Below are 15,022 nucleotides of genomic sequence, written 5' to 3' on the forward strand. Positions count from 1 at the left end.
ATGAGGTCAGGACATCAGTATTTTTTAAAAAGTTCCCCAGCCAGGGTTGAGAACCGGTTCTCACCGAGAGTGCCGTCAGAAGGTGGATATTTGGGACCTAGGGTGTTAGCCCTACAGGTGAAAAACACGTGGCCATTTCTGGATTCCCCACACTCCATGCAACCCAACCTGTGCCCCTGAACCAGGCTGAGTCACTCACACCCTTGGTAGTGATGAATGGGAGCCATAGGCTCTAGAGTTTTGTTTCCCAACTATTTTTTTAAAAAAATATTTTATTTATTTATTCATGAGAGACACATAGAGAGACAGAGAATGAGAAAGAGAGAGGCACAGACACAGGAAGAAATAGGCTACATGCAGAGAGCCTGATCCGGGACTCGATCCCGGGCCTCCAGGATCACACCCTCGGCTTGAAAGCAGCACTAAACCACTGAGCCACCTGGGGTGCCCTCGTTTCCCAACTGCTATCTTGGATTCTTTCACGTGTCTCCTACTCTTGCTCCCAATCTATGGTTCTTCCAGAGAAAAGGTGCAGGGTGGAGAGACAGGGGGTGGGACACTGAGGCTAGTACCCTCAGGTACAAATCACCCTTTGAGGCTTTTTTGGAGACAGGCTGACTGCAGCTGGCAGGCAGCCTCTAAGGAAGCATCATCACTGGAAGGGGGGGCTTTTCCACAGGTATCTCTCTCCTCCCATTTTTACATGGATCTCATGCCCTAAGGTCACTAGAAGCCAGCTTGTGCAGGTACAGGTCACAGGCATCCCTTGGGGAGCAGACACATTTTCATTCCCATTTTACCTGCTCTGAGTGGAAGAAACAAGTTTTCATGAGAGCACGGACAGGGCAAGGGGAAAGGGCTCCGGGTGGGAGAGTTGGCTTATCACTTCTGAGGATAGAGACCTGCAATATCACTTTAAATACCAACTTTAAAGGTTTGCTTCATTTATTTTTCTGACTTCTGCTCTGTTTGGGAGAAGCTTTCTCCTGCATTGCATTTGCTTCAGGAAAATATCCTGAGTCTCAGCCTTTCTTTTCTTCTTCTTCTTCCTCTTCCTCTTCCTCTTCCTCTTCCTCTTCCTCTTCCTCTTCTTCTTCTTCTTCTTCTTCTTTCTTCTTTCTTCACCTTCTCCTTCTCTTTCTCCTTCTCTTCCTCCTCCTTCTTCTTCTTCTGTCTCACCTAGGGAAGACAGAGATTCTTAGCAGTCAGGCATATAATTAAAATGAATGACAAAGTTACTGCCTAGCTTCCTTTCCTCCTGGATTATAAAAATACTGTGAGGCTCCTGGAGGACCCGAGGGCTCAACCGAGCCTCCGTCCTCACTTTCCAGACCAGGGGATGGAGCTCCTCAGAGCTGCAGTGACTCATCTAAAGCCCCACAGCCACTTGGGGCCAGACCTGTCTCCTTTAACCTCCCCTCGTGGGTTTAATTTTCCAGCCCTCCAATCATCTTGACAACCTGCCTCTGAAGCCTGTCCCAAATCTGCCCTTCTCAGCTGAAGCTCCTGGAATGAGACACATGACCCCAGAGGGGCTGATGTTATCTGAGCATAAAGAGAAGACTGCTCTGGTGTTCTCACATTCTAGGTAGGCATTCCAGTACCTCACTTGCCCTGGCTGTTCTTTCTGACGATGACCCTCTGGTCTATTTCTGACGTGCATGAACACACTCTCCCCTCACATGTCTCGGGTCTGGTTCTCTGCCCAGGGTGTAACGAGGCCCTTACGGAGTCACATTGGAAAAGGTAAAAGCTCAGATGTTCAAAACAGCTTTCTTTTGGAAACACAAAGCACCTTTCTGAGACTAGCAACCTCCTTGATGCTTCTGTGAGGGAGGGTAGGCTGCCAAATTCCAGCTTTGTGCACAGACAGGTTGAAGCTTCAAGTTTAATGGATGTAGCCTGAATCTCCGATGGAGATGGATGAGGATTATTCTGGAAAGCAGCGAGATGACTTTCTCATTAGCACTGAGCCAATTAATCCACACTTAGGGCAACCCTCCTCCCTTCCCCTGCCCACAGCTGCAGCAAATGCCTCTTTTTTCTTTTCCTTCTCTTCCTTTTGTTTTCCTTTCTTTTCTTTTCTTTTTTTCAGATTTCCTTATTTGAGAGTTTGCAAGATGCCGGGCTCGATCTCATGACCCTGAGATCACAACCTGAGCCGAAACCAAGAGTCAGCCGCTCAACCAACTGAGCCACCCAGGCGCCCTACCTCTTTCTTTATTATTACAGCACTTCCACTGTATTCAGTGGCACATGCTTTCAACTCCATGGTGGATATGATACAAAGCAAATCAATGATGTTTAAACCTTGCCCTCGTAGGAGTTGACAACTCAGCAATTTTTAAATAATTGGGGGGATCCGTTTATTTTCTAGATCCCACCAACCTACATTCTTATAGGATAACGTGCCACCTCCACTGTGCTCCCTGAGCACTTTGTACGGTATTTCCTGCCCCTGCATGTATCGCATTGTCTTGTACCTGCCTACCGGGCTCTCCTGCTGCACACTTGCTCCCCACCCCCAGCACCCGTTTGTGGAATGGATGTGCGCCCCAGGAAGGCTCCTCTGCACGCCTCTGCCCCCACCTCTGGTTGCTGCAACTCTGCACTCCTGCAGGTTTTCCAGGATAACCGAAGAGCGTTCCCTGTGTGGGGCTTGTGGGTTCTGCTGAGGAGTTTGGATTCGGCTTCATCCACAAGCCCACGAATCAGTGGCTGACTCTTCCAGAGAGCAGCCGTCTCTGACATCTACAACTGATGCCTGTCCCGGTTGTCTGGTGTCAAAGGGTCACAGGATGGATATTAAGCAACTGTGACCACAGATTGGAGCAGGGAGTACATGGATGGGGCAAAGCTGACTCCAAGAATTGTATGAGTTCGGCACCCAGCAAAACTGCCTGGGAGAAGGGACGTGTCCAAGCAGTGCTTCTTGACGGTTGGGACTACAACCTCTTCATTGCCTCCCTAGAAACACTCCGAGGAAGCCTTCTGTCTGCTGCAGTTTCTCTTGCTTCATAAAGTCGAAAGCAGACTGCTGAGGACACAGCATTCTAAACACTGAGCTCTCTTGGGATGGTGCCCAGAGCAAGGTTCTGGGAACACAAAATATTTCTATAATCCCTGGGGTGAAGCTACTGATAGAAGCAGCTGAGGTGAAGTCTCAGCATGAGGCTGTGATTCCCCAGCCTTCTGTCCTCTCCCTTCCAGCAGGGTTTTCAGTAAAGCCAGTGGCCAGCCCTCTGGAGCTCCTCCTCAAAGGCCATTACCACTGGCCAAAGCCATGACCCAATGCTCAGAACTGCTGCAAATTTACAGCAGTAAATTTGAGAAGACAGTGTCACTAAAATAAGCTCCCACTAGTTGACATTCATTGAACAATTGTTATGAGCTGGGCTTATCACGTGGATTATCTGGTTTAATGCAACCCTATGAAGTGGGTAGATTTATGTCTGAGTCACAGAGGAGGAGGGTACATGAATTTTCCGGTGTCACAGAGCTGAATAAACTGCAGAATTGGGAATTCTATCCAGAAGAGACCAGGTGTCCATGGGTCACCCTGTTTCCATGTCATGGCACTGCCACCCCCCCCCCATGGTTGCCAAGGTAGCCTGGGGAGGATCAGGTCCAAAGGAATTACCAAGGTGGCAGGATGGAAAAGTAGCAGAGTCCAGCTCACTTGGGGAAAACTGGAAGGGGAACACGAATACATTATCCAACAGACGAAGCTCCCATGTGGTGACACCATACTCACAAAGCTTCTTACACAAGAAAGCTTCCTTGGGGAGGCCCTGGGTTGGGGAGCACAGCCCTGGCAGGCTTTCCCGGAATCTGAGATGCAGGTGTGTGCACATACACACACACACACTCAACATGAAACAGAGTTCACCGACATCAAAGGCACAGACGGCCTTCTGTTCCCTTCTGTTTTCTGGATTGCCAGCAATCTGCCATGTATCTAGACCAAATTCCACAGACGGAAATTGCCAAAGGATAATCAGTGGCAAGACTCAGAGAGGAATCTTCAAATGAGAAGCTCTTTGCCTTTTACCTAGAAGGTACCTCAAGAGAAAGACAAAATCTTTTCTTTCAAGCCATTGGAACCAAACTGAGAGCCAGTGAACAACTAGGCAATGGGAAACACTGGGTCTGAGAAAGGGTTTGCTGGCTGCAGAGTCATTCCACCACTCACTCCCTCTGCCTCAGAGCTGAGGCGTCTTCCTTGGCCTATAGGTTCCTTGTAAGCGATTCCTGCAACATTTTATTTTTTATTTTATTTTTATTTTTTTTCCTGCAACATTTTATTGTTTGATCTCCACTGCTAAATCACAGGCTACCTAAGGGGTGAGTTTTTACCTCTGATCCTATATCTGGTGGCTACAAACATGGCAGCTCGGTGGCCTTGGGAGACCTTGTTGATTTTTGCTTTGTTTTGTTGGCCTTTTTATCGACTAAGCCCAGAAAGAACATTCTGCTTCTTCCTATACCTGGAATCTGTATTTCAGTCATCACGAACCTGAACAGTTGTGAACCGAGAAGGTCTTTCACAGTGGTCAGAAAATGCCCAGGTTTGGAAGTCAGACCTTGCTTGGTTTGGGTTCAGTTCCTGGCTCTGCCGCACACTTAGAGCTTACTTGGTTTTTCCACCCTTCAGCTTCTTGTTTGTAAGATGGGAATTCCAGGAACCTCAGAGAGCTAGTGCAAGGTTGAGTATTATTATGAGCACAACATAGTGATTCTTTATTTTTTTTAAAGATTTTATTTATTTATTCATTCATGAGAGACACACGGGGTGGGGGTGGGGGAGGCAGGGCAGAGACACAGGCGGAGGGAGAAGCAGGCTCCATGCAGGGAGCCTGACTCAGAACTCGATCCCGGGTCTCCAGGATTACGCCCTGGGCCAAAGGCGGCGCTAAACCACTGAGCCAGCCGGGCTGCCCAACATAGTGATTCTTTAAAAAACATATATTAGACCGTGTCACCTGTGTGCTCAAATCTGTGGGGGTGATTTATTATTTCACTCAGAATAAAAGTTAAACTCTTTCCATCCACCTGCAAGGCTGAGTGGGATCTGGCCCCCATTACTGCTCACCTCTGCCCTGCTGTGCTGGCCTCCTTTGTCGACTGAACAATCCAAGCACCCATTTTCTTAGGCCCTTTCCATATGCTCTTCCTTCTGCCTGGGGCCATCTCCTCCAAGAAACCCATGCAGCCAATATCTTCAGTTGTTTCAAGTGTCACCTCCTAAGTGAGGCCTACCACCATCACCACCTGATCTAAAATTGACACCTGACCCTCATGCCCATGATCCTGATCCACTGTGCTTTGATCTCTTATTTTTCCAAAGCACATATCCCCTGCTAACATACTCTCTACTTCCCTATGTGTATGTGCGTATTGTCTGGGAGTCTCTAGTGCCATTCTCGTCCCCAAATATGGCTTTACAGGGGTCAGGATTTGTGTGTGTTTGGTGCACTGACATGTCCCAAGTGCCTAGAACAGTACCTGGCACACAGTGTGGGCACCCAACAAGTGATTTTTGAATGAATAATGGTTGAGTGAAGATTATATATGCCTGGCACACAGAAAATCTCGATCATGGAAGCCATCATTACCACCATGACTATGGTCATTGTCGTGATCATCCTCATCATCACTAAAAGAGAGAAGGTCTATAATGCATGCAGCACAGAGCTGATATGCATATAAGTACTAGGTAAATGTTATTTCCTTTTCTCTTCCTTTTGTGGCTTTTTATGTTGTTCCTTTCTTATGGAGGACCCTCGGGACATAGTTATAAAGCAAAACCAACCCCTAGTCCATGTAGAAGTGTCACGCAGGGCCATTTATAGAGTACTATGGAACTGTTGATTATTACTATTACCAGCTGAGCATCAAAACTGAATTTCTGTGACTTTGCATTTTCTTCATCCTGATTCTCTATATTAAGCACACTTTCTGCTCCTTTTCTTAGAAGTGATGAAGAAAGAGGAGGAGGAGAGGGAGATGTAAAAAATACATCTTTGTTTTCATAGTGTCTGGGTTTATACATATATATCAGGGGAAATATATCTGTAGAAGAAGAAAATTAAATTATCAGTTTAAAGTTAAGCATTCTTGGGGTGTCTGGATGGCTCAGTCAGTTAAGTGTCTGCCTTCTGCACAGGTCATGATCTCAGAGTCTTGGGATCAATCTGCCTTCTGCTCAGGTCATGATCTAAGAGTTCTGGGATCCAAGCAGGCTTCCTGCTTAGCTGAGAGTCTGCTTCTCCCTTTCCCCTTGCTCCTCCCCCACTCTTGCTCTCTCTTGCTCACTCATTCAAATAAACAAATAGAATCTTTAAAAACAAATAAAGTTAAGCATTCTCTAGAAAGTCTTATAAGCATAAAAATTTTACTGAGGAATACAAAAGTAGATCTTTTACATGCTTGTGTCTAGAAATATCAAGCTATAGATGTTTTTAAGCCAGCAAAATAGTCACTCTTTGTTTTACATTGTTATTTCTTTCTTATGTCAGTGTAAAGGGAATTATTTCCAATGTGAGGCATGTGCTGGTGTGCAATTTCTGCCTGTTGATAGGTAACATAAAATATAGTAATGATACCTTGTTTTCCTGCCTCTTGGAAATTGCAGAGAATGCACAGAATGTAGAGATTTGGGGAGGGCAAGCATCATTAGGATGAGTTCTCTCTGGTTGTCAAGTCCAATGTTCACTTTAGGTTGGAGATGCACCCACAATGCCCTTCTTTCCTTAAAATTCTGGACATTAGTGTATGGCTTGCTCAACCTTACACTTTCATATAGCTTATTCCTTATCTTTTTTTAATTTTTTTTCAAATCAAGCAATTCTTGAGTGCTGCATGGAACATCTCCAGTTGTTAGTTGTTGACAGAATTGTCTTTACTGTCAGCCTGGTGTTGTGTCATTCTGTTTTTCCGTAAAATGCTTTTACAAGAAGCCATGTTTGTCATGTCACATTAGAGAATCAAGTGGCTCTTTTATAAATTCTCTACTTCTTTGGTTGGAAACCATACCCAGATGTCGACTCTTTCGTCGTACCAATAAATATATCTTCTGCACAAAATGTGAATTATCCTAACTTCCTACTTGCCAACCTTTTCCCAATTAAGGAGACCTCCACAATTGATACCCAAACCATAGCCAAGTATATTTTGTTAGGGATGGTTTCCTGGGCACAAAGCTAGGGTGGGATTTATACAGTGTTTAAGTACAACCAAAGTTTGAATGGTAAACAAATGCAAATGTTAGTCCTAAAGGTCAGAGGCAAGGCTGAAGTTAGGATCCTACAGCCAGGAGTAGGATTTACCTGGAAGCACAGTGAACCAAGGACAAAGGTGTGGCCTGAGTGGATGATTATCTCAGAAGCTCGAGAATGCAAAAAAGCTAGTGAGTGAGTGGGTAGGTTAGGCTATCCCAAAGGACCAGAAGCAAGGCAGAGGTGAAGGCAAATCCCATCAAGCAGTGCCTAAGACTAAGAATGGACAGTTTTTAGTTTTCTTCAAATAGAACTCATTGAACAGCCCACAAAATGCATTAAAGATTTAAATGTAAGACCTGAAAGGAACTCCTCGGAGAAAACATAAGGGAAGAACTTCTTGGCAATGATCTTTCTGATATGATGCCAAAAGCACAGACAACAACAGCAAAGATAAACAAGTGGGACTAAGTCAGACTGAAAAGTTTCTGCACAGCAAACAATATAACAGAGTAAAAAGGCAACCTGTGGAATAGGAGAAAATATTTGCAAGCCTTGTATCTGAAATGTGTCAATATCCTAAATATATGAGGAACTCCTTTGATTCAAAAGTGTAAAGAAAATAACCTAATTTAAAAATGAGCAAAGGACTTGACTAGACATTTTTTTTTTCCAGAGAAGACATAAATGGCCAACCAGTAAATGAAAAGATGGTTAACATCACGAATCGTCAGAGAAATGCAAACCAATACCTCAATGAGATACCATCTCGTACCTGTCCGGATGGCTATTATCAAAAACGCAAAAGATAACAAGTTTATGAGGCTGTGGAAGAAAGGCAACCTTTGTACATTGTTGGTGGGAATGTGAGATGGTACAGCCACTGTGGAAAACATGGATGTCTCTAAAAAAATAAAATAAAATAGAGGGGGGCCTGGGTGGCTCAGTCAGTTAAGTGTCTGCCTTCTGCTCAGGTTATGATCCCCGGGTCCTAGGATCCAGCCCTATGCTGGGCTCTCTGCTTCTCCCTCTCCCTCTGCGTACCATTCCTGCCTGCTTGTGTTCTCTCTTTCTGCCAAATAAATAAATAAAATCTTTTAAAAAAATTAAAATAGAAATAGTGCATGATCCAGCAATCCCATTTCTGAGTATTTATGCAAAAGAATTGAAATCAGGGACATCTGGGAGGCTCAGCAGTTGAGTGTCTGCTTTCCACTCAGGGCGTGATCCTGGAGACCCGGGATTGAGTCCCACATCAGGCTCCCTGCATGGAGTGTCTCTGCCTCTCTCTCTCTTTCTCTCTGTCTGTCTCTCTCTCTCTGTGTCTCTCATGAGTAAATAAATAAAATCTTTTTTTTTTTTAAAAAAGGTCTGACTCCCACCTCTGTCCCCATCTGCCCCATGCCCCCACTGTCCATAGGTAACCACTTTTATCAGTTTTTGGAATACCCTTTGTTTCTTGTAAATACAACCAAATACAAATATATTCTTTATTTTGTTTGTTTGTTTGTTTGCTTTGCTTTTAAAATGGATTTTATTTTATTTTATTTATTTTATTTATTTTAATTTTATTTTTTAAAAAAGATTTTATTTATTTATTCATGAAAGACACAGAGAGAAATAGACACAGGCAGAGAGAGAAGCAGGCTCCTCGGGGAACTTGATGTGGAACTCGATCTTGGGACCCCAGGATCACGCCCTGAGCCAAAGGCAGATAGTCAACCACTGAGTCAGGCATCCCTAGATTTTATTTCTTAGAGCAGTTTCTCTTCTCAGAGATTTGTCTCCCCTAAGTGATAATGCTTCCCTTTCTTGCTCATTCTCATAGCTCCCCAGACCTTGCCTTTGACCCACAGTAATCCTAATTCATGTATGTTTAGATGAAGATCCATGCGCCATCGGTCCATGATGGCAGTGACCTTATTAGGGATGTCTGTCTTATTCCACCATATACCTGGCATTCAGCCCAGGGGTTTAAAGCAGTAAGTAATTGCTAAATATTTGCAGAATGAAAGAACTTCAGATCACTAGGCAACTGTCTCCTTGTCCTTACAGATCAATTGTATCTCTCAAAAAAAAAATATTTTCAATTTTTAAAGTCTTGCTTGCATTAAGTCAGTTTTGAGAAAAAGCAAACATGTCAGTTGGCTCTGAATCAGGGGACATAACGCTTTCAAACAGACAAGCAAAGCAATAGCAACGGAGTCAAGAGTATCAGCTTGAATGTTTCCCATAGACCCTAAGATTGGCCATCAGCCGAAACAGTACCCAAGCACTAGCCAGCCTTAGTTTCTAAACATCTTTTGCATGCCAGTCCCTTGTCCATGTCACAGCTCAGTTTAAAGACTGGGATTGCCACTTTATATTCTGGTGTTAGGATTGCCATTCTCTGGTGACTTCTGAAGGAATGAGTTGAGGGAAGTGAATACACGTTATGGTAGTATGGATATGTGACGGAAAAGTTTAGGAGGAAAAACAAATGGAATTTCGCCTCCGCATAACTGTATTCTTCCCAGAGTAGGAAGAGGAATCACATAGTCAATTCTCAGGCAAATTCTAACCTTCTAATAAGCAGCTGAATGCAAAACTGTAACTGTCATGACAAGCAATCCCTGGTGAATTCTGTGCAATACACAAAGGACTTTTAAGAACAAAAGGTATGGCATTTGTTATTATAAAAGTTCATGTTTCTGGGGATCCCTGGGTGGCTCAGTGTTTTCGCGCCTGCCTTTGGCCCAGGGCGTGATCCTGGAGTCCGGGGATTGAGTCCCGCGTTGGGCTCCCGGTGCATGGAGCCTGCTTCTCCCTCTGCCTGTGTCTCTGCCTCTCTCTCTCTCTCTCTATGTCTATCATAAAAAAAAAAAATAAAAATAAATCTTAAAAAAAAGTTCATGTTTCTGAATATTAGGAAAAAAATTACCACAAAGACACTGCCAAATCTCCTGTGCCTGTTTTCTGTATGAACTTTTTATTCTAGTTCTAGACCAACGGCATTTTCTTTGTCCAAACACTTTTTCTTTCACATAACAAAAAATGACTCATGAGTTACTCCAGAAGAGGTCAATGATTTGGTTTAATTAGTTCTTCAGGGGCATGAAGAGAGGTTCAGCTAAATAAAGAGATGGTTTTCTATAAGAGAGCAAGCATACACATTACCTCCCCTCCCACAGAGGCCCTGAATGATAGAAGAGGAGAAATTAAAAAAAAAAAAAAAAACAAAAAAACTTGTTCCACTCTGTCTCCTAATCAGCATCTGTATTTCAACGATTAAAAAGCTGCTTCTTAGTAGAGCTCCAGGGTCAGGGAACTTCAAATGAAAGATGATTCAATGTTGACAGGGTGCTTCTTCCCAGGAAGATCATTTCAAATGTATAAGACTTAGTTGGCTCTGCACATTCCCTCCCCATCACAAGTCTATAGAATACATATTACATGACATCCAATGAGGTTTTTATTACCTGTTTGTATATGTAACTTAAGCTATTGAGGGTCTTGTGTGTGTTAGACACAGGCAAAGGCAGTATGCGGGTGTGACTGAGAACATAGATCCTGGGGGCTGGCACACGTATGTCTCCTTCAAACTCTGGGAACACGGGCAACTTCCATAGTCTTTTGGAGGTTTAGTGTTCCCATGTGTAGAACTGGATTGTTTGCTGGTGACTGGGTGGCTCAGTCGGTTAAGTGTCTGCCTTCAGCTCAGGTCATGATCTCAGGCTCCTGGGATCAAGCCCCACATCGGGCTCCCTGTTCAGCAGGGAATCTGCTTGCCCTCCTCCTTTGTTCTTTCTCTGCTCGTGCTTTCTCTCTCTCACAAATAAATAAATAACTTAAAAACCCCCCACAAAAACCCAATACTGGATTCTTTGCATGGATTAAATAAAACAATGGATATAAAGTGTTTACCAGTTTACTTGGTGTATGGTTAGCATACAATAATCAGCAGCTATTCTTACTGTTAGTACTATGAGGCACTGAAGAGAAGACGTGGCCCCTGCTCTCCACAATCCAAAAATCCAGTGTCAAGACAAGACTGGGCAAGTATGAGGATAACTAGAAGTACAAGGTCCGGCATGCTCCCTGCCACTGATAATTTGAATGAGGTAGCAGCATGTCTTGCCACAAATCTGAAATTTTTATGCAGTAGCAGATGGAACAGGATCAAAATTTCACATCCTATTGCTATTTTATTTCAACTCTTAGAATTATTAAAAATTTTACCTCCTCTTGAAACTTGGGGGATGGTGCACCTAGCCTCTGTCTTAATCTTTTTTTATGTATTGATGGCATCTTTTTTTCTAATTAATTTTGGTTCCCTGCAATGTGATTTGAACCTACTGGGTCACTCTATTTGGTAAAATGCATTTAAAAAAATGTATTGAGTGTTATAAGAATAAGCAAAATATATTAGGAGGAGTATGAGAAGATAGTATATTCATAAAGAAAAGATGGGACGCTATGTCAGTTCTAGTCCTCTGGGAAGCAAAAGTCAAGATAAAGTAACAAGTATAAGAGGCGTATTGGGAATTCATGCCTATGAAAGATAAAAGGGAGAAGGAACAGGAGTAGATGGAGAGCCTTTAGTCTGTGATGTAGGTCTAACAGTTCTTTCTTCTCCCATTGTTCCATTTTGTAGACCCCAGGGGGGCAACTAGGGGGGTGTGCCTCTCTGTTCTCCTTTGGAGCAGAGCCTGCTGGAAGTAGTGCTATTGGAGCCTCTGCAAGTGCCGTAGCTTTGGAATCCATCTCAGCATCCGCTCCAAGCCCTCACTCACTGGAAGCTCCCAGGCAATGACTGAACAAGGTGGGGATCCTAGAGTCTGGTCAATTCTGTCAACTGGAACTATCCCAGGGGGCTGGCTGAGACTTCCTCAGATTGCCCTGTAGTCTGAGAAGCTCTTCCCTTCATCCTCATAAAATCACCGACTCTGAAAAGAAAATATCTCCCAAAGCTTTCAGAGAGATACAATAGCTCACATGTGAGGGGACGGGAATCAGACTGCCATCAGATTTCTAAAGAGCATGGCTGGATGCTTGGAAGATGTTAAAGAAAATTATTTTCATCCTAAAATTCTGGCCAATAATGAGAAAAGATTGCAGTGTGATAGCACTCAGGAAATGCAATTTGCAAACAATTTGTGTTAGGTACTGGAGGATGTACTCCCTCCAGCATAATATAATAAAAAAATAAAAGGAAGACGTAGGTCGATCCAACTAAGTCAGACAATGATGGGAATTTTCAGGGTGACATTTGCAGGAGATCGAGAGCCTCAGGCCCAAGTGGAGAAAGAGGCCAGACGGGACCAGGAGGGAAGTCTCAGTGGAATAAAATATGTGATGAAACGTGGCAATGATTGAGAATATTTTTTTTAAAGTATATTCTTTTGCTTTTTTTTTTAATTTTTATTTATTTATGATAGTCACAGAGAGAGAGAGAGGCAGAGACACAGGCAGAGGGAGAAGCAGGCTCCATGCACCGGAAGCCGTATGTGGGATTCGATCCCGGGTCTCCAGGATCGCGCCCTGGGCCAAAGGCAGGCGCCAAACCGCTGCGCCACCCAGGGATCCCAATGATTGAGAATATTAATAAAAGGCTGAGATGTCAGCCTCTCATCCAATAAGAGAGGTCAAAAAAGACAGAAAAACAAAGACTCTAAGAAAAGTGTGGTTCAATAAGAGGCAATCCAAAATGTGGTGTCTATTTAAGCAAAGGACGTGGTGGAAAAAGGGAAATCTATTTGGCTTTGATGCTAGGAAGAGCCTCTTTAAAGTGGCTCCACCCTGACACTGTAAAGCCTAAAGAAAATGAAAAGTAATCCTAATATGCTACTTTGCCAAGCAGTAGACAATGTTTACGTTGTTATACTAATGTAAGCACTACTTATTCATTTTTAAATTTCAGAGTCAACCTGTAAACAAAGCAGGAATATTGGTGGAATTTCAGGACAAAATGTAATTATTAATAAATACTTGACAATGTAGAATAATAGAGAGCTGATAGATGGAAGCAGGGTGGAAGCATATGCAGAGGAAGGGCAAGGCTATTTTCCAGATTGGAATGGCACAGTAGAAAATCAATGGAAACAAATACTTTAATCATATTATATCACCTTACAAAGTACCTAATGGAAGAATTAAAAAAATAATCTGAATACTAAAGATTGGAAAGACAAAGGGAAAGAAGAGGTTAATATGAGGTAAATTTTCATTTCTTATGTGTTAATTCATCATGATTATAAATGATAATAAGAATAGAGACTTATATTTACAGTAACTACCCTCGTGGAAATAACTAGCTAAAGAATTAAATACAGAAACAATTAAAAGAGATGAAAATATATCAAGAGGTGGCTGGAGAAATATCGAGTTTTGTGAATTCTTTATTATTTGATTTTTACTGCATAGAATCATTATTTTGAGAAAAACTAAAATTAAATACTTAAAAGAGATGAAAATATATCAAGAGGTGGCTGGAGAAATATCGAGTTTTGTGAATTCTTTATTATTTGATTTTTACTGCTAGAATCATTATTTTGAGAAAAACTAAATTAAATACAAAAGAAAACCCTCCAATCTCATATTATTTAAGACAATAGTGGTTCCTTTGGCAATATATTATGTCATGTAGATGTCAAACCCTCTAAGTTCTCTGTCCCTTCAGTGGGGCAGCAGATGATGTAACTCATGTGTTCACTTCTTCCTCTGCCACACCCTCCTCTCTTCCCTGCTCTGTCCTTCTGCCCTCCCCATCCGCCTCCCCGCCTCACAATATTCCAGAATGGGTAAGAGAATTGGTACATTTCTTCAGGAGACAAAAATGTAGTAGTCACTATTTTGAACTGCCTGTCATAATTCAATTATTATTTCATGTCCTAAATAAAAATGTGCAGACACTGGCATATTGTGAGCATTAAGTCTGTAGCGACAAAACAATTAGAAGAGTATTCCATAGTCATTGACCTGGACATCATCCAGGTCTCAAGCCTGTTTCATATTTAGTCCTCCCTTCAGGCTTTCCAGGGCTCAGGGGGAAGAAATGTCTAGTTTTTAATCTCATTTTTGGGTCAGTCGTCAACTTGGTTAGGGAAATGGCTGTCATTGCTAACATCATCATCACAGTCCATAAGAACAGCTTCTCTGTCATTCAGAAGAAGGTCACCTTGCTCCCAACTTCCCTCTACAGCATAAAATGGTTGGATCCCAGAAAATCTAGAGTATGAACTTCCCTCTGGGGCCATTGGGCCACTTGAAGCATGATTAGTGCAATGACAGATATCCTTTCCATAGAGCCTGACTTTTACACCCAGACTTTTACACTAGGACCCAGAAAGAAAATCCTTTGCCACATTTGTCATTTAGTCTACGGGAAAGACACTGGCCATTTTCTTTTGGTCTTCCGTTGAGGGATGTGTCTATGTGCCATAGACCATGTAAGGCAATCATTCATTATTAATGAATTATTGTATTCATTATAATATTATCTCATTTAATTTTCACAATAATCTTGAAAGTCGAGGAGCATCATAGAGCTGTTTTTCAAACATGTGACTGAGACTTAGGGGAATCAAATAGGCATTAAGCAATGAAATCAGGATTTAAAGCCTATGTGCCAGTTCCAAATTCTAGGCTGAAAAAGACCATCTTGTCTCCTGTAAGCTTGTGGTTAAAGTTTATCTTCATTCTTCTGCTATGTATTTCTTAATATAAAACCTCTTTATCTCAGCAGTAATTTATCAAATATACTGTTCTTCTCTGTTTATATCATCTTATTTCACTCCTATAGGCTCATACTTTAAAACATTTTTTAT

General features: G+C 42.6%; 1 protein-coding gene across 1 annotated transcript in view; it reads right to left on the reverse strand.

Annotated features, from left to right (window-relative positions):
- Positions 1–290: 290 nt before the first annotated feature.
- The window catches only part of LOC129506016 (pre-mRNA-splicing factor CWC22 homolog), a 33,215-nt gene continuing 18,483 nt past the window's right edge, over positions 291–15,022 (reverse strand). Inside the window, exon 2 of the mRNA XM_055319431.1 lies at positions 291–1,179. Coding sequence (XP_055175406.1) covers positions 929–1,179 — 251 coding nt within the window. The 3' untranslated portion in view covers positions 291–928. The remainder of the gene's footprint in view (positions 1,180–15,022) is intronic.

The sequence above is a fragment of the Nyctereutes procyonoides genome, unplaced genomic scaffold, assembly GCF_905146905.1.
Source record: "Nyctereutes procyonoides isolate TBG_1078 unplaced genomic scaffold, NYPRO_anot_genome, whole genome shotgun sequence".
Classification (NCBI taxonomy): Eukaryota; Metazoa; Chordata; class Mammalia; order Carnivora; family Canidae; genus Nyctereutes; species Nyctereutes procyonoides.